Genomic DNA, 23,203 nt, shown 5'->3' with positions numbered 1-23,203 from the left:
AGCATGTTACCAATTATGAAACACAAACTATCAATTCGGAAAGTAAGTGATAATAACTCCTTACATTCTTCTTTTTAAAAATATGTTTTTATTGATTTCAGAGAGAGGAAGGGGGAGGGAGAGAGAGAGAAACATCAACGATGAGAGAGAATCACAGTTCCAAGAGGTGCAAGGACTACAGAAGTATAAACACACCAATATATGTTTTCTATAATTTAATAACAAAATACAGTTAAAAGGAAACGCCGGTGGCTGTCTTGCTGAGCCCTGTTTTACCTGCTTCACTGCATTCAGAACTGCTTCTGACAAGGGCGCTGTATTTCCCACACATGTGGAACATCCGTAGCCAACTACCTCAAATCTGCGTGTCAGGAAAGAAATCAGATTGGACAGATCATCACAACACATGTAAAGAAAGGGCAGGTTTTATCTTTCATTTCCTTGCTGTAATCATATTACTTAAGGATATCTGTGAGGCACAGATTAACCTTGTCAGTATGTTCATTTCCCAGCTTCTGAATGTCAAGGCTGACCCTGAGTTGGGTCTGATTACATCTGACATGGAAGCTGTCACACTGCACAAGAAAATTCCTCAAACACTCCTTGCTAGGAATGTAATATAGTGATTCAAAAAGTTGATACTGCAGCCCAGCTGGCGTGGCTCAACAGCTGTGTGTCGACCTAGGATCCAAGTCATGGTTCGATTCCCGATCAGGGCACATGCCCAGGATGCGGGCATGAAGGAGGCAGCCGATCAATGACTCTCATCATTGATGTTTCTCTCTCCCTCTCCCTTCCTCTCTCTGAAATCAGTAAAAATATATTTTTTAAAAAGTGAAACCAATAAAAACAAAAAACAAAATAATTGATATTGCACTTCCTCCCAAAGGGGTTTAAACTGTAAAGTATCAAGAGGACCTGGGTATAATCTGACAAAAGGCCCCGAAAGACGCACTGTGATTGCGTACTAATAGGAGTAAATCTTTCAACTCTCAACCAATTAAGCCAAGAAAAGTCCCTGACAAAAATTTCAAGATGACATAACTAAAAAAGTATACATATAATCCACAAAATTACTTTCAGATGTTCTTTTAAATCCAAAAAAATACATAAAATTCATCCGGCTTGAAAGGAACTGATGATTTATGTAAGATAATATGTCTGAGGTACACATGAAAATAATGGTGGCATCAACCGTTTTTTAGAGTACGTAAGAAATGTGAATGTTATTATCTCCAAATTTCAGAAACAACTTAACCTATGCTTCATAGACCCAGGAAACTCACAAAATTTCAATTAAGGCAATTTACTCAGTTAATAATACAACCTGTAAGATTCCATTCTTTTCTGAAAACTGACCTACACGACTCACACAAAGTACATAATAGTTGGTACCATCCCTTACACTGTCTCTGTCACTGTTACTTGATTTTACCTATTTGTCTTGTCTTTCTATCCTGCAACTAGAGATCACACCTCATTCTCTAGCCAACACATTGCCTTTCACACTAAATATGCCCAAAAAGCGTTTGCTGAGGGATAAGGCGTCAGATATCGCGTGGTAATAGCAAGGTAACAAGAACTAAGTGTATTTTTTTTGTATCTTCTCTTTGTATATGGAAGGTGCTGACAAGCAACTTCAATCACTGCTGACCAACCACAATGTAAATAGTGATAACTGTCACTTACCCGAGCTGACTCAGATACGGTAACACTCCACTGGAACTGAGGTAATGTGTGACCATTCCACTGCCTGGTGATAAACTTGTTCTTATATATGGTTTCACACGCAGACCGGCTTCAACAGCTTTTTTAGCCAAAAGGCCTGCACAGTAAACAAGCCATGATTACTAAGGCGCTCTTTCCCTCACATTAAAGTAGGAACAAGAAAGGCTTATTAAACAGGTAAATCTCCCTCATTTACATGAGGGTTAAAGTCCAAATTCATACATTTATTTTATCCATTTTTTTCTATTGATTTGTTTCATTTAAAACAAAAAATTATAGTAAGTATAGTATCACTTACATTATAAATTAAGGTACAATCTGAGAGCACTGCCTTATGCACACGACATTAACTGAACCGTTTTAAATGTCATAATCTTAATAAACAGTAACAACATTATACATGATTTCCTACAATTAACAACTGCTCCAGGTACACACAATTGACTTCATGGCAACCTTTGTCAGTAATGTTCCCTTTCGCACACTCTCAATGGAATCCAGCACAGCTACGCTAACTCCCAGCAAATTATCAAAGATTTTCTAATTAACAGGTCTAAGTTAACAAGCAGATATGACCTAAAACTAACAGACATGTAAGTTATAACAAAATAATGTACCTTCTGTGTAATAAAAAGAAAACTGGCAACATAAATCAAACTTAGGCTCCTAAACACCTAATTAAAACCTCAAAACGTCCTCAATGTCCAACACACACACCAATACTCATGCACCATCTAAGAAACAGAAGATGAGTGTGACAGAAAGGTACAAATAATTCAGGGAAAAACAATGTACAGCCTTAAGCCACCACCTACCTGCGGCAAGCATGACAGATGGGTTGCAGTTATTGGTGCAGCTGGTAACTGCCGCGATGACCACAGACCCATGCGACAGCAGATAGTCACTTCCTTCATAGTGAACAGAAACGGCATCACTCTGCTTTTCAGCTGCAATCTGGAAGCCTTTGAAGCCAACCTGGAGAAATTTGCACACAAATATAAAATAGGAAGAGCCTTGACACTTGGGAATTTAACACCTGGAATTCTAAGCATGTGTGAGATGCTAAAGGCCCACAACATCCTATAGCTGTGGTTTAGCTCAAGTGTGAACGTGAAGTCACACGAGGCGTTTGCTGGTGTCTGCTGCTTTCAACTACTGCGAGCCCAGTCAAGCTCGAGGGGCCAGCTCTCACCTGGCTCTGGCTCTGGTTCTCAATTCATTCGCAAGACGTGGGACAAACTTTTTGTTCAAATGGTCCTGAAGATCTGCTTCCCAATGATCGTGTGTGTGTGTGTGTGTGCATGTGTGTAGAATTTGCTAGAGCTGGCAACTGTTGGAGCAAAGGCCATGGGAACTCATTAAACTCTTTTATTCCTGTATAAGCTTAACATTTTCCACAATAAGACAATCAACAAATTATAAAAACAAAAGCTTTGAAAAAAAAACCAGCTACTAGTTCTCAGAATAGAGAAAGTGACAAGAGTGAAGCCATGATTCTCAGACAGGTAGTTTTTTTCTTCTACTCTGGGAATTCACAAGATAGTTTAGAGCATTGCTGTCTAACAGAAATTTCTGTGATAGTGTAAATACACTGATATAAAAGCTACAGCCACACGTAGTATTCCACTTGAAATGAGGCTATTGTGACTAAAACGATATTTTTAACTGAAATTTAAGTAGACATAGGCAACTTCTGATCCTCAGCGTGGACCTGAAAACAAGCTTGCCAAAGCAGCGACCTGCACTTCAGATGGAGAAGGAATTGGGGGCCGCTGGTGTGTGCTGCAACAGAAAAATGTAGCAATGCACTGAGAGACACCTTGCTGGCTCTTTCCTTAGTCCACACACAGTGTGATAACAAAGATGACAGTGAGGTCATCTACCTTTTCACTTAAGCAAGCTCGGAAGTCACTTTTCATCTCTGTCACTGCCACTCTATCCTGCGGTCTTTTTGGACCACTGACAGATGCAACTATCGAATTCAGGTTAATCTGGATCACCTAGGAGAGAAACAGGAAAAAAGAAATCAGGATTCATAAGGACAGATTCCAATTCAAGCACTACTTTCTGAGAAAAAATTAGCATATTTATATTTCTTTGAATGCAGCTTGTAATGGTGAAACACACCCACCAAAGATAAAAGATTTAAAAACCCCATTTAACTTATAAAACATGGAAATTAGCAGAGGCGAATGCAAACTACCACAACACAAACTGTGCAGTCTACATAAAGTTTTTTATTCCCCAACTGTCCTCCCAACAGCATGAACACAGTCTTTACAGATGCCTGATGACAACACAGATGCCTCTGCGCCTCAAATCCGCCCCTCTCTGCCTGTTTGTGATAGTGGAGGTGGGCTTAGTAAACTTTTTTTTTCTCTGTTTCACTGTAATAAAAACCTATGTAAAATTAATAAAGCAAGGTCACACATAACATTTGTTAAAGAATGATAAGAATAGCTATCATTTATTGAGCACTCATTATGCGCCTTAAACTGTTCTAACGAATTTGTATTTAATCTCTTAAGAATCCTATGTGGTAGATATTATCTTCATAATTTAGAGCTGAAAAAGCTGAGGCAGAAACGCTAAATACTTTGCCCAGGGTTATCCAGCTAATAAGTCTTAGAGCTGGAACTGAAGCCCAGGTGGCCAGGCTGCAGAATTTACACCCAGTACTAAGTGGGTTATGTGCCTACCTGGGAATATTCAGGTTCTGCCGAACTATTCTGGTCATTTCGAAACAACTTCACAGCTTTAAGGTAGGTTTCCACTGATTGGAGTTTGGCTTTGTCAAAACCTAAAAAGATAAACAGAAATCCAGTAAGGGATTCTGAAATCTTCTGGGGTGTGGAATTCCAATGATGAGCAAGAAATAAATATTACAAATTACTAAGTACTCAATAGATTTCTTTACAAATTAGGACTTGATATTATCCTTAAGAGTAGTAAAAATTTTACCCTCCAAGAAACTCTATAAACTACATAGCAGCTCCCTCTTTAAAAGTTGACAGATCACAGCCTGGCCGGGCGTGGCTCAGCAGTTGAGCGTCGACCTACGATCAAGGCGATTGGGGTTCGATTCCCGGTCAGGGCACATGCCCCAGGTTGTGGGCTCAATCCCCAGTCGGGGGCGTGCAGGAGGCAGCCGATCAATGACTCTCTCATCACCGATGTTTCTGTCTCTCTTTCCCCCTCTCCTTTCCTCTCTTGGAAATCAATAAAGATATATTAAAAAAAAAAAAAAAAGGTTGACAGATCACAGACATGATCGGAAATACTGAGCCAGTTCTATAAAATTCACAAAAAATACTGTTTGCAAAAGAAAAACCAATAAAAAAATTGAACATAGTAAATTACGACCTACCATGAAGAGTAAATTCATTATTTTCCCTAAACAATAAGCAACACTGATATAATAGTCACAAGTAAAGATTAAAGTAAATGAAAGTTAAAAATAGTTTCACAGAGCACAAAGATCTGCCAGATATGAAAAGAATTAGATATTAACATGAAAGTTTCCAGCTTAATATTTGGGAGGTTATGTGTAAGCCAGATGGGAAGTAAGTAACTTTGAAAGGTTGCATGTTCCAATGCCTGCCACAGCAATGGATCCCCCAAGCTACATGTTCTTACAACGTGCTGGCAACATTCCCCCATGAAAATGTGGCATCTGTGTTTGTGCCCCTGGAACCTGAGCAATGGGATTTCTGGCTGCTGCCTGCTCTCTCTCTCAGGTTACATGGAGAAACCTCGGCCGGCAGCCAGCCCGCGCTGCCAGACGTGCAGTGAAGAAGCCTTGGAGACTCCTTGGCCTGGCTCTCAAGTCTTGCAGCCGAGGCCCATGACACCATGAAGCAGAGACAAGCTGTCCCAGCTGTGCCATGGGAATTACTGACCCACTAAAACCATACGGCAATAAATGATTATTGCTGTTCTAAGCCACGAAGTTTGAGGATAATTTGTTACACAGTAATAGATCATTAATACATACCTCATTTTAATATGCAGGGAATGTTCTACCAACCAAAATCCTGTTGAGAGCAATACAAGGGCCGTTCTACAAGGGCCGTTCCCTCTGAGGCTCCAAATCACCAGGGACATTTTGACATCTGAGTTATTAACTGACAATAATCTGCCCCCAAACTGAAGAATACAAGAATATAGCCCTCAAATATATATTTAAATGTATCTTCATTGATTTCATAGAGAGGAAAGGAGAGGGATAGATAGAAATACCAACGATGAGTCATTGATCGGCTGCCTCCTGCACGCCTCCGACTGGGGATCAAGCCCACAGCCCGGGCCTGTGCTCTGACTGGGAATTGAACCCCAACTGCCTGGATCCTGGGTCGATGCTCAACTGCTGAGCCATGCCCAGCCGGGCCCCAAATATACCTTTGATTAGAGCAAAGATCTCTAAAAAATAGGAAGTGTATCAAATAAAAAAGAGATCCTGCTTTTTCCTCAGGGGCCTTATGGAGCATTATCATGTTCTGGTTTTTCGGGTAGTTTCTATTTTAAATTAAACAGCCAAGCCCAGCCGGCGTGGCTCAGTGGTTGAGCATCGACCTATGAACCAGGAGGTCACGCTCTGATACCCTGCAGGCTCAATCCCCAGTAAGGGGCGTGCAGGAGGCAGCCAATCATGGGTGTTTCTATCTTTCTCTTCCTCTCCCTTCCTCTCTCTAAAATCAATAAAACTAAAAAACAAACAAACAAAAATCAATGAAGAGTGGTCAAAGTTCCTAGTTAATCAGGCTACAAAAAGAGACTAAAACCTGTAACCTTACGCTGCTGTCCACAAAATTACGTTCTTATCCTTCAGACAGAGCTCTGGCTCTCAGCCTCTTCTATCCGGTGGCCCCGAAACTTCTGAACATAGAGGGAGCAGCAGTGAATGTGAACCCTGAGCAGGGCGGGGCATCCTCACTACGGGGAGAAGGGCTTTGAGTAATTCCTTTGAACTGTGTGTGAATGGGTCAGAGGAGACTAGGGATTGAGGGCACGACACTAAAGTACTCTGATGCAGTTTATTTGAAAGCCACTGTGCCCAAATAACTTTATGAATATTAACAAAACAAGGTTATGATTTATTATGAAACATTTCAGACACACACATTAGAAACATAACATGTTTATCCTAATGATCTTTTGTTCTTACCTGTATGTTCTAAATGTTTTAATGTCACATTGTCAACAGGGAAAAAGCTGAGGATAGCACCATATTCTGGACACATGTTTGCTATTGTAGTTCGATCCACTATAGATAACTGTGAAACTCCACTTCCAAAAAACTCAACAAACTTTCCAGCCACTCCTACTTGCCTGAGGTGCTATATAAAGGGACACACAGAAATGCACACAAAATTAGCAATAAGGTTGGCATAGATTCTCTGAAAACTATAAAATCTAATTTTCACCTGACACTAGTAACAATAAAGCAAAGAGGCCTTCTGTTGTTCTTATGAAACATCAACTCACTGTGGTCTTGCAGGTATTTTAAGATAGAAAAGTGGTCCAGTATCACTGTTAGGATAGAAAAGGGCGTGAAAGCTCGAAACAGCTGAGATTCACATTTTAACACTTCTGAAACTGGGGTGTAGCTTAGACTTGATGGTGTGTGTGTTAGCTGGCAGTCTTTTTGCTCTTAGCAGTACATAATATAATAATGCTTTAACCACTGATGGCATCTTGGATTTAATGAAACACTAACACACTGATCCAACTGTGCATATAAATAAGAAATTATATACTATCTATAAATATTCTTAGAATTCCAACTACTGGTTCAAATATTTACATCAATATTAATTATAAATTCCATTTTGATAGGATTTAACATGTAGCTCCATACTTAAATCCCTAAAATCATTTTTCTTAGTTACTACCAAGTAACTGAAACAGCTGCTCACTTTTCCAAAGCTGTACAATCTTAGGGTTCAGACTGGTGTAGGGAGAGACCCTGACGGGTGGCCAAGAACAAAACAATCTTCAACCTATGAATAATGTTAAGTCCCATATGGTAGAGGTGCTGGAGATCACTTAATCCAAACTTGTTTTTATAGATGTAGAAACTCAAGCCTAAGAAAAAGATGTCTCCTATATTCATGGTTATTTTTTTGCAAAGGAGAGCAAGACAGATTAGATATTCCAAGCTGCTGCATTTGCCAAAATAATGAGATACCACAATGTACATTTTGAAAAATACATCATTAATCCTATAAAGACCATAAATAAGCCTGGCTGGGTGTGGCTCGGCGGTAGAGCATCGACCTAGGATCCAGGAGACTGAGGTTCGATTCCCGGTCAGGGCACATGCCCAGGATGCGGGCTCGATCCCCAGTTGGGGGCCTGCAGGAGGCAGCTGGTTAATGACTCTCTCATCATTGATATTTATTTCTCTCTCTCTCTCCCTCTCCCTTCCTCTCTCCGAAATCAATAAAGATATATTTTTTAAAAAAAAGACCATGAATAAGATAGGGCCTCAAACAAATTCAATCTTCAATAAATTTATGCACAATAAATTTTACTTTCATATCACTAAGTCAAAATGTCAAAAACAGACATATATTATTTTAAAAATACAGCCAGAGGAGTCTAAAAAGCAACATTAATTTTCAGAGTATCTGAAGGCAAGGACTGATTTCTGTAAAAACATAATGAGATGTTCCCTTTCCATTAGGAATAATGCTGTAATTCTCAATTTAGCTTCTTGATCTTTGGACCATACATCAAATCAATAATTTCTATAAGATGTCAAATGTTTTTCCAATTAGGGAGGCAACACCCTTTCCTTTCCCTTCAGAGTATCCTGAAAGCCTTCCAACTAAAACAGACCCAGAGTGCTGAGACCTGGATCCAACTGGGATTACATGTGGAACACCCCGAGGTTCAAGCGACTTAATCACTATCATGAAGTGAGCGAGCACCAGAAACTCAGGATGGGAGCTACAGACAGTTGTTCGCTTGGAAACCCTACAGTATCCGTACTGAACACATGCAGCCAGTATTTTAGAGCAACATTAGAACGGCCAACAGAAAAGTCTGACACCATCACATTTCTACAGTTGCTATGTTTGCAATTATCTAGTAGAGCAATGGTTTCTAAAGGGTAAATGATTCGATTAAGTACTAAAGGAGATTAGACTTTTCCTAATATTCCTGGAGCCAACCAGCTACTTCCTGAGGCAGGAAGGCAGAAGAAGTAAGAGAGGACTCCAGAGCCTGACTGCATGGTTAGAGAGCTGCTCTCGCCACTTCCTGTTCAGCCCTTGGACCCCTTGGTAAGTCATTTAATAACTGTCTCTGTTTTCTTAGAATTAAGATAGGGAAATGTACCAATGTCACAGTATCAATCTCACAGGCTTGTAATGAAAATGAGTTAACATGTCAAGTGAACAATGACACAACGAACTGCCCTGCACTTCCTAGTACGAAGGAAGTGTTTTCCCCGCACAACTTGAACGCACACCTTGGACGTACCTTTGTAATGCCAAGAACAACATCTATGGATGTAACAAAAGGGTTTGATGAGCCAGTTAACTCACACCCAACCACCTCCGGTAATGTAAGAGAAACGGGCAGCCCGAGCATAACTGCTTCTGTTTCAATGCCTCCAACCCCTGCAGTAAGAAAGACGCACGTTATTAGCACAGGACATTGGATATAACTCGAGTTATCCTTGCGACATGGAGGTATTTCAGGAGCTCCTCTTACAAAGCTGCTTCACTGCGACTGCTGTGGGTTCATAACTCAAGTCTTCTCAAGAGTGACTCTACTCGAAAACACTGACTTTTACCTTTATATTAAGTTCAGTAAACACTTAGTATTTATTATGCTAAGTAGGGTACTATGCTCAAGATCTGATATGAACAGAATCCAGTCCCTGTCAAGCTCAAGAAGCTTAGCCTAGTGGCAAAGACAAAAAAAAAAAGTTAGTTGTCACAACATGCTGTAAAACAGTTAAGTGTGTTCGCAGGAGGGGGCAGCCAGTGCGAAGCCATGACACTAAGGGTACAACCTGCTCGGGGAATAAATGAGTGTCTCTTAGATGTTTGTGGCCTGGCCGATGTGGCTCAGCGGTTGAGCATCGACCTAGGATCCAGGAGATTATGGTTCGATTCCCGGTCAGGGCTCCATCCCGTGGGGGGTTAGCAGGTGGCAGCCGATCAATGACTCTCATCATTGATGTTTCTATCTCTCTCTCCCTTTCCCTTCCTTTCTCTGAAATCAACAAACACATAAAAAAAACTTTAAAATCTTAAAAAAAAACAAAAACAAAAAAGATGTTTGTGGGCAAATGGCCAGAGGCACCAGGTTGTGAAGGGCCCTGTATAAAATGCAAAGGAATCTGAGGAAGCCACAGGAGAACTTGAAACAAGAGAGTAACCACATCACCTTCACAGACATTGTCACCATCACTCTAACCACTCTACTCAGGGTGCTGTGCTGAGCACTGTGTAAATTTCACAAATCCTCTTACAACACACTGTCCACAAACACCTGAGTTGATAAGATTTATTTTTCTCGCTATTATAGATGAAAAAGTCTCGCTATTTGCGTTCTTTATAATGTTCCTGACATCTTCTCCCCAAAAGAATGAAATACACTAACTGTTTACTTACCCCACCCCAGGATCCCCAAACCATTCACCATGGTTATATGAGAGTCCGTGCCAACAACGCTGTCTGGGAAGAGGAGGTCCTTCTCTTCAAAAACCACTCTCGACAAGTATTCCAAGTTCACTTGATGAGCCATTCCAGTTCCAGGGGGGATTAGAGCCACATTCCTAAACACTCTTGAACACCACTAGGTTTTGTATCAAGAAATCCAAGTGTTAGTACATTATATGAATTTGTGCTGACCATCACGATATACACATTGACACTGAAAATATTTTACCAATGTCCCATATGGTCCAAGTTTATACTACAGGCTTAAAAATAAATATGCATTAAAAAACACATGTATGTGCAGAGACTAAACCTAAACATACTCATTTTGCAGACAATTAAGTCAAAGAAAAACATTCCGAAAGTCCAGATAAATGGTACTTTCCAACTGTGTCCCCACGACTCAGGGAAGGGGAGCCCTCCCAGCTCACTACTATGAAGTGTTCAAAAACTACTCGTCTTGCCAGACTGGGCATGGCTCAGCAGTTGAGCATTGACCTAGGATCCAGGAGATCGCGGTTCGATTCCTGGTCAGGGCACATGCCCGGGTAGCAGGCTTGATCAATGACTCTCTCATCATTGATGTTTCTCTCTCTCTCTCTCCCCCCCTTCCTCTCTCTGAAATCAATAAAGATATATTAAAAATATATGTATTTTAAAAACCCAAAAAACTATTGGTCTTAAGATATAAAAACCATGCCTATGAATATTTTATAAATTTCAATGAAAAAATTTCCCCCAAAGCATTTATACCTTGAAAAATTGAAGCCTCTCTCGATTTCTGCCGAATTCTACTTCTTGAGTTTTTAATACTGTTTCAGGTCTAAATGGAAAAAGAGCTGGCATTAAATGTATGTATTAAAGATCTGCCTTGTTTCCCAGTCTTCGCTGTTACACACACACACACACACACACACACGACTATGCTTTTAAAATTCTTGTGGCAGCAACTTACTGGACTTCTCAGAATCCATTACCTTCTTTTCGACAAGGAGGTGTGGCTTTAAATAACACACTAGGCAGCTATTGCAAAGACTCATTATTTCACTGGGCATATTAAAGTCACGTCCACAACAGTATCCCAAACTGTACTTAGTGTGCATTACTGTGAGATTTGGCTAAAATTGTATTAAAAACAAAGCAGTAAGTTTTGCTAGATTTTCCACAAGAAAGAAGGATTGGGTCACTTACTCAACCATAAGCATGAACATTTCCAACCACATGGCCTTGTGCCAGGGAAAATGGAAGTAAATTAATAAATTATTTAACTCAGAGGTAAAAACAATTCACCTCCAAACAGTAAACATGCCCATTTTTAGGAAGCTTATTTTTATCTAACGGATATTTAAAAAAAAAAAAAATTATTACTAACAGTTTTAAGTTGCTTATTTTACCTGCCAGCTCAGCTGGTGATTAAGCGTTGATTGAATATCAATACAACTTAAATTATACATGTCCTCCAGGGTCCAGATAATTATAGTTGTTCAACTGTCAACTTTTTTTTAAAACAAAGGTTATGTTAATAATTCATTGCTGAGTGATCACTCTAAGCCACAGCACATCTCAGAGAGATTGTTCTCAGGACCTCAGGGAGCAGCTTTCTAAAGCCACTCCAATTATCTATGTTCCCACAGCACCTGTGGCTATAAAGTGCCATCCAAACCTTTATTAGCTCATAATCCGACTTCAAATTAGACAGTGATTTCAACTCCTCCCCTTGATTTCTTATTTGAGCCTGTAATTAACACCACTGATGCATCACAGCACACAAGTTATTATTTTTACACAGCCAGGGACTGCAATATAACCCATCCTACTACTTTGTAATTTAGAGTCAAAACTGAAGGGAAATGTTACACCAAACTGGATTTTTAAAAATAAAAATATACCATCTTAGCACTTCATATTCTGCCAGATATAAAAAGACAACAACGAAAAAAATCAATGATTTTTCAGTCAATAAACCCTCCTTTTCAGGAAATGACTTTCTGTGTAAGAGGAGATGTTAACCTCAAAGGCAACACGCCCGAACAATCAGTACAACTGGGCAGCAGGAATGAGGAGTAACTGCATAAGATATAACGTGACGACAGCTCATGCTGGATTCTTAGAAGGAAGGACACATGAGGTCACTGTAACCTGAGGCTTTATGTATCTCAATGAAGCTGAAATTTTAAAAATTAGTTCTAATTTTAAAAAATTACTTATTAGGAAACAACCAACTCCTATAAATAGGAGTCTTTACTAGGCAGGCTTACTACTTTCCATGGTACCATATAGGAAATCACTTACCTAAAATGGCTCAATAAGGCTATAAAAAATATAATAATGATAATACTTTTAACACGGAATTCTTAACGCAGTAAGAAAAAATAACTCTTTTAGTAGGGGAAAAAAAGCTAGAACCATAAATAGGGAATTCACAAAAGAAATATGAATAAATAATGAGCATGTGAGTGGCACAAATTCACTAAAAATTCAGTTTAAGATGTAATACCATTTTTCTGCCTACATTAGTCATGAAAATTAAATATATTTACAGAAAAATCTTAAGGTTTCCTTCCTGAGGAAGAGAAACAGATTTAACTACCTTGCTTCTGTTGGGACAATAGGGACTACATGGCAGTAGGTCACCCAGCACAATCAGTATGACGGCAGAGTCAGGGGTCAGGAAGGGAAGGGGGAAAATGGATTTCCCTAACCGAAAAACCACGGCGCACTGATAAAAAGTAAAACAACAGTCTCATACTCAGGCACTGGTTGCAAATGAAAAGGACACAGAAGGGGTGTGTTCTCAATCTGGGAAGATGATCTTCCTGAGCTTCGGCCCAGCTCTCCAGAATCGCAGGGCCCTCGGCAGGCAGTCTGGCCTCTGCAAGGGAGCTTCCTGGGCTGCACTTTAAGTGGAGAGAGCTTTCCTGCTTTCTGCAGGTCCCCACCTCCAGGATTGGGAGCGTTCTGTATTGTGCTATCATTCCAAAAAAAGAAAAAATCAGTTAAAAAGTGACAGAAACTCAGTTCTTCAAAATACACACACCAGCAATGCTATCTGGAAGTACTGGAAAACTGTCTAAAGGCTAACTCAAGTTTCGAAAGCAACTCTCAGGTTACCAAAAAATAAAAACAGGTAATTTAAACTTATAGAGAAGAAAACATAATTCTAAGTGCCCAATAAAATCATTTTCATATACTTCTATAAGAACATAAGTAACTTTTAGCAAGTACTGAAATAGATTTTTTCATCCAACAATTTAAAAGCTCAGACCTGCTGGCATGGCTCAGCGGTTGAGCACCAACCTATGATCCAGGAGATCACGGTTCGATTCCTGGTCAGGGCACATGCCTGGGGTTGCAGGCTCGATCCCCAGCAGGGGGGTGCAGGAGGCAGCCAATCCATGACTCTCTCATCATTGATGTTTCTCTCTCTCTCTCCCCGTCTCCCTTCCTCTCGCTCAAATCAATACATTTTTTTTTTTAAAAAGTTCAGAGCCATAATTTTAACCCAGAGGGCAAACACTCTCATGAGTGGTGATAAATCTCAGTCTTATTCCAAGTCTCAAGAGAATGTAAAATACCATGTCTTCTCAAGTCTGACTGTGGTCAAGGGATCTTTTAAATATAAGAAATTTTCAGTGGGAGGAAAACAGAGCTCTAGTGAGCTCAGTGTTTTCAATCACCAATTAATTAAAGACATCCATGGCGCACGTCTTTAGATACTCCTTGGAAGGGAAGTGAAAAAACTCACTTTAGTGGAATATGAAGACTGCACTCAGATAGTTACTCCAAAAAGCAGGCTTTAGACTTACTACACATTTCTACCAAAAATGGCAGCAGAAATATAAACAGGAAAATAACTTTTAAATTCAAATGGAGTAGAAAAAAATTCCCAATACATAAACTTGTCACCTGCCCGGCCAGGCATGGCTTAGCAGCTGAGCATCGACCTAGGATCCAGGTGATTGGGGTTCGATTCCCGGTCAGGGCACATGCTCGGTTACGGGCTTGATCAATGACACTCTCGTCATTGATGTTTCTCACTCTTTCTCTCCCTTTCCTTTCCTCTCTCTGAAATCAATAAAGATATATATATATATAAACAAAAAAAATAAAAAAATTCGATAAAAAAAAACTTGTCACCAGTTTTTCTTGTTACATATTAGTCATTACTACATGTAGGATACTCTGGCATGAATTATCTCTACTTCCTTCCTGCTATACCGCACACTTCCAGTGGATGGGTTGTCAGTTAGCCTGCATGGCTGTCATTATAATATTTGTATTAAAGTACCATTTACTGAAGTCAATCTGTAAAGAATGGTCAACTGTGAGATCTGTGGGACAGGCAGGATGAACTTTCTTAGGATCACCTCCAAGAGTTTTCACTGCCTCCCTCATAGCAGCAAGATCCACCATTGCGGGTATTCCACTAAAAAATAGAAAATGACCAAGTTATAGTCCAACTGCTCTTTTCTATATGCTCAGGTTATTAATACGTGTTTACTCATTTCTATATTTAAAAAGTATCCCTTTCTAGTTTGCATTAGTGTTTGACAATGTACTTGTTATCCAAAGTTAGATGCACCCTGGTTTAATGAGAACTAACATTATACACATTAAATATTATCTAAAACTTGAGTGCTCAGGGGTAGATGTGCTGAAAATAACACAAGAGATGATTTTCAGAGGCATAAGAGAAGTTCGGGTAATAGCCTGTGGAATTCCTTCTCCTGCCTTCGATTTAATGCCACCCCTCCCTTTTCCCTAGCCCCAGCACCTCCCATCCCAGTGCCTTCTTGCTACTCCAAAGTTATCCACTATAGATACATGTATATCTCCATCCAACTATGTAACAAGCTTTTACCAAAGGCCTTCAGTGTGCTAGACACCCATGGCACAGGCCGAACAAGGCGGTTCGTGCTCTCAAAGAATTTGCAGGGAAGATAAAGCAGTGATTACAGAATAGTATCTTAAGTACTGTAACAGCAGCGCTACAGAGTTCAGGGCAGTGGCAGACAAATCAGATCCATGTGGGTGGGTGAAGGGGATGTTCTTGTTTGTCTAGCTAACTCCTACTCCTGCAAAACTCAGCTAAAGGTGACCTTTTCTAACAATTAATCCCTGACACCCAGGTCAGGTAAAGTCTTTCAAGAAGACTTCGGGTTTTATTCTATGTGTGATGGAAGCCAACTGGTCTACAAGGAAATGATATAATCTTGATTAACATTTTCATCTACTATGAAAAGACTATAGGTTGCAAGTACGCAAGCAAGGATACCAGTTAAGAGACAATTTCGGTTGTAGTCCAGGCAAGAGAGAAAGGCTAGAATCAGGGTGACAGTGGTGGAGGCGGATACATTTCAAAGGTAGAGCTGACAGAACTTGCTGACAGACTGGATTACATGAAGGAAAGAGAGGAATCAAGGGTAACTCTTAGATTTTGCCCTAAACAAATGGGAGACTATGGTGCCATTCACTGCGACAGAAAAAGCCTGGGAAGGAATGGGTGCAGTGGGCAGGCCATCAAGTTTGATATGAAGTCTGAAAAGCCTATTAGGTAGGTGGAGATGACAAGTAGGCAGGTAAACAAAAGTAATTTTGAAATAAATGGTAAAAGAAACAAGAGACTACTTTTTAAAGAATTGCTTCAGTTTAGAAAGGACAATTTTTATAAAATTTATAAGCTAATATTAAAAATTAAAATCAGGGAATTTCACAAAGGAAACACTGAAAATTCTCTCATGAAGGGGTCTATCACTCACGTGAAATCTTGAAGAAGTACACGGGCAGGGAAAAAGGGCACTTCAACATTGCTCCGTTTGGTTTTCCAGTCTAAAATGTTCATAACATCTTCCTCTTTCATTAAAAAGCCATCACAGTTTCTCACAGCAGCTTCCAACAGGACCCGTATTGAGTAAGGCAGAACATCTGATTCAAGAGAAAATATTATTATTAAGAAAAGTCCTAACTATGTATTACAAAGGTTTAGATAACAAAAAGTTCAAGACACAAATGCACTATTTTCTCAACTCAAAAAACTTTTTAGTCTAGGAAACATAAAATAAAACACCATTCATGTTAACACACCAGGATCTCTATAAATCGGATGTTCCTATATGTAAAAGCCAAGGCCCTGAAAAAGCTGAAACCTTCACATGAGCATTGTGTTGATTTGTGCACATACGACTGACAAGTACAAATTAACATTCAGGAAAGGCAAAGAAATATTGAAAGCCACAGAAAAAGTTGAATTAAATACAATAACCCTTTAAGGCAAATATGGGTTAAACTGTGTAAAAATCTTCAACAGATCCAAAAGATTTCCATCAAAAAAGGTTTAAGTTGAAGAGTAAACCAGGGTGCTTGGATGAGTAAAACTCATTTCATGAAAACCATCTTTCACTCTTGATGACTGGTGTTACCACAAGAATCACATTTCAGTATTAAAAAATTTTTAACCATATTTAACTTTCACACCAGGGAAGACTGATTCAGCGCAGGGCTGGCTGAGTAAATGCAACCCACAGGATGGAAGACTGTGGAACTGTTTAAAGGAATGAAGACCTGTGCCTGCTGACGAGTGATGAACAGGACATATCAGGAGGAAAACTGGTGCAAAACACTGCTTACAACGTGTGCCTTTTCAGTAAGAAAGGGAGTTTTAAAGAGTACAATACATATTATCATATATTAAGTATATAATTTTAAATATATTCAGTATTAAAAATATACTCCCCCCCCCCCCCCCCGAAAGAACAATGAAAGGATAAACTGACAATCACAGCATATATTCCACACTATTCTGGCTGTACCTTCCTAGCAGGGCATGCACTAAGGACAAAAAGACTCGGGCATTAACACTGATACTGTCATTTTGAAATTGTCATATACACAGGGTGGGGCAAAAGTAGGTTTACAGTTGTGAGTATGCGGACAGCTTATTCTTGTATTCTTATGTATTAGTTATTGTATTATTTTCCATATGAACAACATAAACCTACTTTTATCCCACCTGTATAACGAGAAGAAAGCAGGAAGTACTTTTGTTACTATGTCCTGGACCCAAAGTTTTTCAAGAGTAATGATGTACAAGTGAGAAATCAGAGTGGCCAACCTAAAAAAAAACAACACAAAAAACCTGACATTTCAGTTGGAATCATGGCTACAAACTTAGGATTTATTTTTCTCTACCTTAAAAATATGTTTCCTAGCTGTGTTCAGTGAAAATGCCTGAAACAATGATAATCCACTAGTAATAACCCCCTAACAATTCAGCTTGCTTGTTTCTAAACACTGTTTCTTTCCATTTGGAGAGATGGCCAGCCGCACTTAGGGAAGGGTATGCACAGAGCGAGCCTGGACCATCTCATGTCAGAAAACAAACAAGTCATCAAAGGCTAATGGGGACACTAATGGGTCAATGTGGGCATCAAAATGAATGATGACTGTAATTCACTGAAATATATCATGTATAAAAATAGCCCTTAGGTTCATAATGACTCTAAAAAACCCTTCATCGATCATGAATGCAAGCTGCTAGAGCAACTCATTACCCCAAAATCTGAAAAATAAAGGGGGAAAGTCAATCATTAATCCTGTCTCTCCTGATTTCAAGTAATGAAATAGTTTAGAGAAAGTTCCTCATTATAGAAGAATTACAGCTAATAAATGTAGAAGAGTTGATATAATTAGAAAATCACAACATGCAACCCCTAACGAAGTCATGGATCTAGACCCTGATTATAAGTGGGGGCCTAAAATCATTAGGTGATACGTGACTGGGAGCTTCTGATGGATGGACCAAGCTGATAAAAACCACAGCCACTTAGCATCACCGAAAGTGGGACGCTGTGGACACCATGTACCTCTGGATCGAACAGCAAACACAAGCACACCAACTATGAAGTGTTATTGCAAAAACAAATACATACACAAGTAAACCTGAATCTAATCAAACATCCACCTGTTATGTCCAGTCAGCAGGAAATACAGGGACAGTGTATCAGTAAAATGAAACTACAAAAAAGCAATCAGAAAAACCCAGAATAAAAAACCTGACTTTCTCAACATAGAATGGTATGGAAAAGGAGAGGAGGGATAGTACAGACTTTTCAAAGCCTTAAAAGATTAACAGCCAAATGCTATGTGTGATCATGTTTGGATACTGTCAACAAACCAACTGTAGAAATATAAATTTGAGATAACCGGAAAAATACGAATATGGTCTGCTTTTATATCACATTAAGGAATTACTATTAATTGTCAGGTATAATAAAGGCACTGAGATTATGGGTGTTTTTTTAAGCCTTTTCAAACATCAGAAATGTACACTGAAGTATATTTACAGGTTTAAAAATGGAATACGTGGAACAAGATTGGCAAAATGTTGATAAGTGACAAATACATGGTGGGTTATTGTATTATTGTCTCCCTACTTTTGTATTTGAAAATTCTAACACACAAATTAAAGATGAATAAAGTTGTGAGTAAAGAGAATAAAGGACATAATCAGAGGTACTAGAATCAAAGCCTGTATTTGCTATTTACTATAAAGTGCGACTATATGGAAGGGACTCAAGATGCTGCATTTTCTCATTTGAAATGGGGATGCCAGCTACCTAACAGGGAGTGAGGAGTATCTTACCTCGTCACTCACCCAGCACACTAAAACCCTCAGATATACTATGACCAATAGTAGGTATTAAATATTAGTTTCCACCCTTACCTCGATCAGAAAAAATGAAGTCCCCCAAACCAAGAAGAATTATAGGGGTAAAATTTTTTTTATAGACTATTTGGAAATAATGAGAAGAAAAATATCCCAGAGACAAATATACAAGGTTAACTCTGTATCTGGTTATTCTGGAAAAACAATTCAGGAATATTTTTGTTATAGAGTATCTTCATGATCAGATTTCTAGTAAAATATGGTAACAAAAACACCTGCAATTATCTCCACTCCTTCCTGAAACCCACTAAAATAATAGTAAAGAAATAAAAAAGTTATAAACCCATAGGGACAGGGAGAAGCAAAACTAACAAAATTTTGGGGAACCGTGCTGGGTGACTGGCAATGGGCTGAGCAGGGTATAGAGAAGCACAATTAGAAACAAAGACAGGAACCGAAATGAGGAGAGGGAGAAGGTAGATGGCAAGGAAACAATGCCTTCAAAATTCTAAGTGAAATAATTTCCAACCTAGAAATTCATAGCCAGGCAAACTAACAGCTAATCACAGGCAGCTAGCTACTGGAGGATACATTGTGTAAGACAAGCAGGTAAATGGAGAACAGAAGACCATGGAATCCAGGCCACAGTCTAACACGAGAGAGCAGAGGCTCCTCGAGGACGCGGCTGTGCGAGCCGAGTGCAATCAGGCCGGGATGGGGCAGCAGACCAAGTCCAGATGGGGCGCTGCCAAGAGGAGGGAAATGTTAATTGATAGATTACCTGATTATACTGGGAGGGTTCAGTTCTTTCGGATATGAATTATTGATGAGGACATAGAAAACTAAGCAAATGAAAAAAGGCAATCATTAATTCCAAGAAAAAATACAAAGTTGTAAGGGAAATGAGATACAATCACCTACTGCATGGATTGGCTGAGAATATTTATTCATAATAGCATAAGCACTAAATACTGACTTAACCAAAAATTACGGGAACTATTCCAGAACGAGGCACATGGGGTATATGGAGGGGAGAAAAGTATATTCTCACTTTCCACACAAGAAAGTATTGTCTAAAATTGGAAACTCAAGAAATAACTGTATAAACAAAGCTGTTTAATAATATAGAAGAAATTACCAAAAGAAATAGCCAAAAGAATTGAAAAACAGTATTCTCTTCAGAGTAGAAATAGGAGGTAGGCAAGGGACTATGTTAGTAGGTTTTAACTCTATTATTTAAAAAAATAATTAAATATTAAATTAAGAATTATGAGAAAAAGGTGAATCACAAATGTTAACAGAACATTTTGTGTTTAAGAAGCACTATCGTGCCTGGCCGGTGTGGCTCAGCGGTTTACAGTCAACCAATGAATCAAGAGGTCACTGGTTCAATTCCCGGTCAGGGCACATGCCCGGGGTTGAGGGGTTGAGGAGTTGAGGGGTTGAGGGGTTGAGGAGTTGAGGGCTTGATCCCAAGGTAGGGGGTGTGCAGGAGGCAGCTGATTGATGCTTCTCTTATTGATGTTTCTATCTCTCTATCCCTCCCCCTTCCTCTTTCTCTAAAATCAATAAAAACATATTTTTTTTAAAAAAAGCACTAACTTTTACAAATTTGTCTCAATCCATAACTACCTCAAGAAAAGATACAAATCTGTAAGAACCTCTCCCCTCAAACAAAAACCCCTACAGAGTTGTTATTTCTCTATGTGGCAGTCTCCAGGACACCAGTAATCCCAGGTCCTGACAGTCATGCCATGTGACTGTCTACACTGCAGATGGGCTGTCTGTGTGACCAATGGAGTATGGCAGAGGACAGTGTGTGAGGCTGAGGCTGATTATAAAACGCATCCTCACTCTCGAAGAGGCTGGCAGCCTTTGTGAAGACAACCCAGCAGCACAGGGAAGAGGCACTCGAGGAACAAAACTAAGGCCTCCATCCAACGGTGAGCACCACGCCAGCCTCCCAACGCTGCCTCGGAGGCAGATCCTCCAGCCCAGTCAGGCCTTCAGATGACTGCAGCCCCAACATCTTTCCAATCAGTGCCCACAGCACCAGTGCTGGCCCCTGCGTCCCCTGCTTGCCCAGCAACCCAGACCAGCTCTGGTCAGGTCACACCAGCCAACTTTTCTGCTATTCAGTGGGCTAAGCCGTACCTTCTCCTGAGGTCAGAACCCCTTCCAACTTTGTCCTTTGGGTAGTCTCCACCAGCCCCAAGTGCCATGTCGTTTCCTTACATCTTACAATGACAGTCCCCTTATTTGCTGGGTCATATTCCAGGACCCCCAGTGGATGCCTGAAACCACCAGATAGTACCTAATCCTGGAGGGACTATGTTATTTCCAATATATACATACATATGATAAAGGTTTATCTATAAATAAGGCAATTTCACAGGTTCATCCTTACCACAGACCTTAGTAACCTCAACATACGATTGTTCTTTCCTTAAGATGAAAACTTTCACTTTTCACATAAAGAAAGCACTTCATGGCATCTCTTTGGCGCATCCAAATTGCCAGCATCACTACTACTGTGCTTTGGGACCGTTATAAAGTAAGGTGAACTCAACAGAAGCACTGCGACACCGGGACAGTCGATCTGGTGACTGAGACGACTACTCAGTGACTAAAGGGTGGGAGCACAGACAGCGTGGAGACACTGGATAGAGGGACTATTCACATCCCGGAAGGAACGGAGCAGGATGGAGCAAAATTTCATCACTACTCATAACAGCACACAACCTAAAACTTATGAATTGTTTATTTCCAAAATTTTCCATTTAGTATTTCTGGGCTGCAATTGACTGTGGGTAACTGAAACCGCACATAAAGGGGGACTACTGTACTCTTTCATCAGTTAATAATCATTTATGTTAAACTTCCTCTGTTGTATCTCATGATGGGAGACTGCTACAGCTAAAGTGCTGTACTTACATACTTTCCGTTCACGTCCCCATTACTAAATTGTGTGCTTTCCTCAGCACAAAGATGCTACCTCAGCCATCTTTCATTTGCCATAAATGTTAACTGACTGAATTAAAGTACTGAGGAGAGAGTCATGCACCAAGCAGAAAACTGCACTGGATTAATTCTGCCTCTCCTAACCAGGAATTTCTAGAATTCTAAGAATCCGGGAAGCTAATCCTCTAACGACAGATAATCAAAAAGACATGTGGGAACCAGGACAAGCTGGTAACTTAAAACTGGAAAAGTATAATAGTTCGTGTTATCACACTTCTGAAATGAGCTGATAACAATAGATATCCTTTTGGTCAACTGCTTGGTGGAGGAAAATCCAACAGGTGGCTGGGGCTCTGGAAACAGATGCCAAGCTGCCACTGCACATGCAGGCAGCTGAGAAGGCAGGTCCCGGCCTCCGGGGCTGCAGGTCCTGCTCTTCAAGGCTAAAAGGCTGCTACTGAGGTTAGGCAACACAGCACCGCGCAGGACAGAGGTCACAAACTGCTGGCCTGATGACGTTTTCTTTGTTCTGCACCGCATTTTAACATTTAAAATGTAACTGCCAACTGAAAATCCAGAAATTTTTCACATATCAGAACATTTTACAACACATTGACGTCACATTTCTGCTGAAACTGAGTAGCCTTACCCTTCATGTTTGCCACAGTTATGACCAGGGCCATTCCCCTGGTTTGCGTTGCCCTGTGGTCCTCATGCACACAGGACAGCAACCCCTGGGAGTGTAGGTTTTACAAGCAGAGGCTTCAGAGGAAGAGCTTTGTTCAAGTTTCTCCTCCACCATGGAGGAGGTAATGGCACCTGGTAGTGGCACCCTAGTCAAGTAGATCAGAGCTTATCTTACAAGATGAATATAGTAAATAATCAATAAACACAGGCAGCTTTACTACTCCTATTACTAATCTGGGAAACAGAATGGTATTAAGGGGGAAAGCGTACTGGTCTAAAATCAGAAGATATGAGTCTAAGACCACATTCTTCACTTAGAAGATATGTAACTTTAGGCAAATTACTTAGATTCTTAGTTTCACTCTCCTCATTTCTATTAAGTGGAGATAGGATTATCTTCCCTGCCTTTCACAAAGCAATGCAGTGAAGACAAATAGATACTGTACAAGGGTTTTGTGGAAATTCCTATAGATGGAGCAATCACATA

General features: G+C 39.9%; 1 protein-coding gene across 1 annotated transcript in view; it reads right to left on the bottom strand.

Moving 5' to 3' along the window:
- Nucleotides 1–23,203, bottom strand: part of IREB2 (iron responsive element binding protein 2) — a 37,199-nt gene that overhangs the window by 10,320 nt on the left and 3,676 nt on the right. Inside the window, exons 3-14 of the mRNA XM_016209582.2 lie at nucleotides 16,163–16,328; nucleotides 14,692–14,829; nucleotides 13,153–13,371; nucleotides 11,157–11,226; nucleotides 10,356–10,539; nucleotides 9,214–9,353; nucleotides 6,893–7,064; nucleotides 4,428–4,528; nucleotides 3,612–3,728; nucleotides 2,544–2,703; nucleotides 1,690–1,825; nucleotides 277–361 (exon numbers count right to left, since the gene is read on the bottom strand). Of these exons, the coding sequence (XP_016065068.2) occupies nucleotides 277–361; nucleotides 1,690–1,825; nucleotides 2,544–2,703; nucleotides 3,612–3,728; nucleotides 4,428–4,528; nucleotides 6,893–7,064; nucleotides 9,214–9,353; nucleotides 10,356–10,539; nucleotides 11,157–11,226; nucleotides 13,153–13,371; nucleotides 14,692–14,829; nucleotides 16,163–16,328 (1,688 nt within the window). The remainder of the gene's footprint in view (nucleotides 1–276; nucleotides 362–1,689; nucleotides 1,826–2,543; nucleotides 2,704–3,611; nucleotides 3,729–4,427; nucleotides 4,529–6,892; nucleotides 7,065–9,213; nucleotides 9,354–10,355; nucleotides 10,540–11,156; nucleotides 11,227–13,152; nucleotides 13,372–14,691; nucleotides 14,830–16,162; nucleotides 16,329–23,203) is intronic.

The sequence above is a fragment of the Miniopterus natalensis genome, chromosome 22, assembly GCF_054644295.1.
Source record: "Miniopterus natalensis isolate mMinNat1 chromosome 22, mMinNat1.hap1, whole genome shotgun sequence".
Taxonomy (NCBI): Eukaryota; Metazoa; Chordata; class Mammalia; order Chiroptera; family Miniopteridae; genus Miniopterus; species Miniopterus natalensis.
The sequence above is the reverse complement of the archived record's forward strand: the minus strand, read 5'-3'. Positions and strand labels throughout refer to the sequence as shown.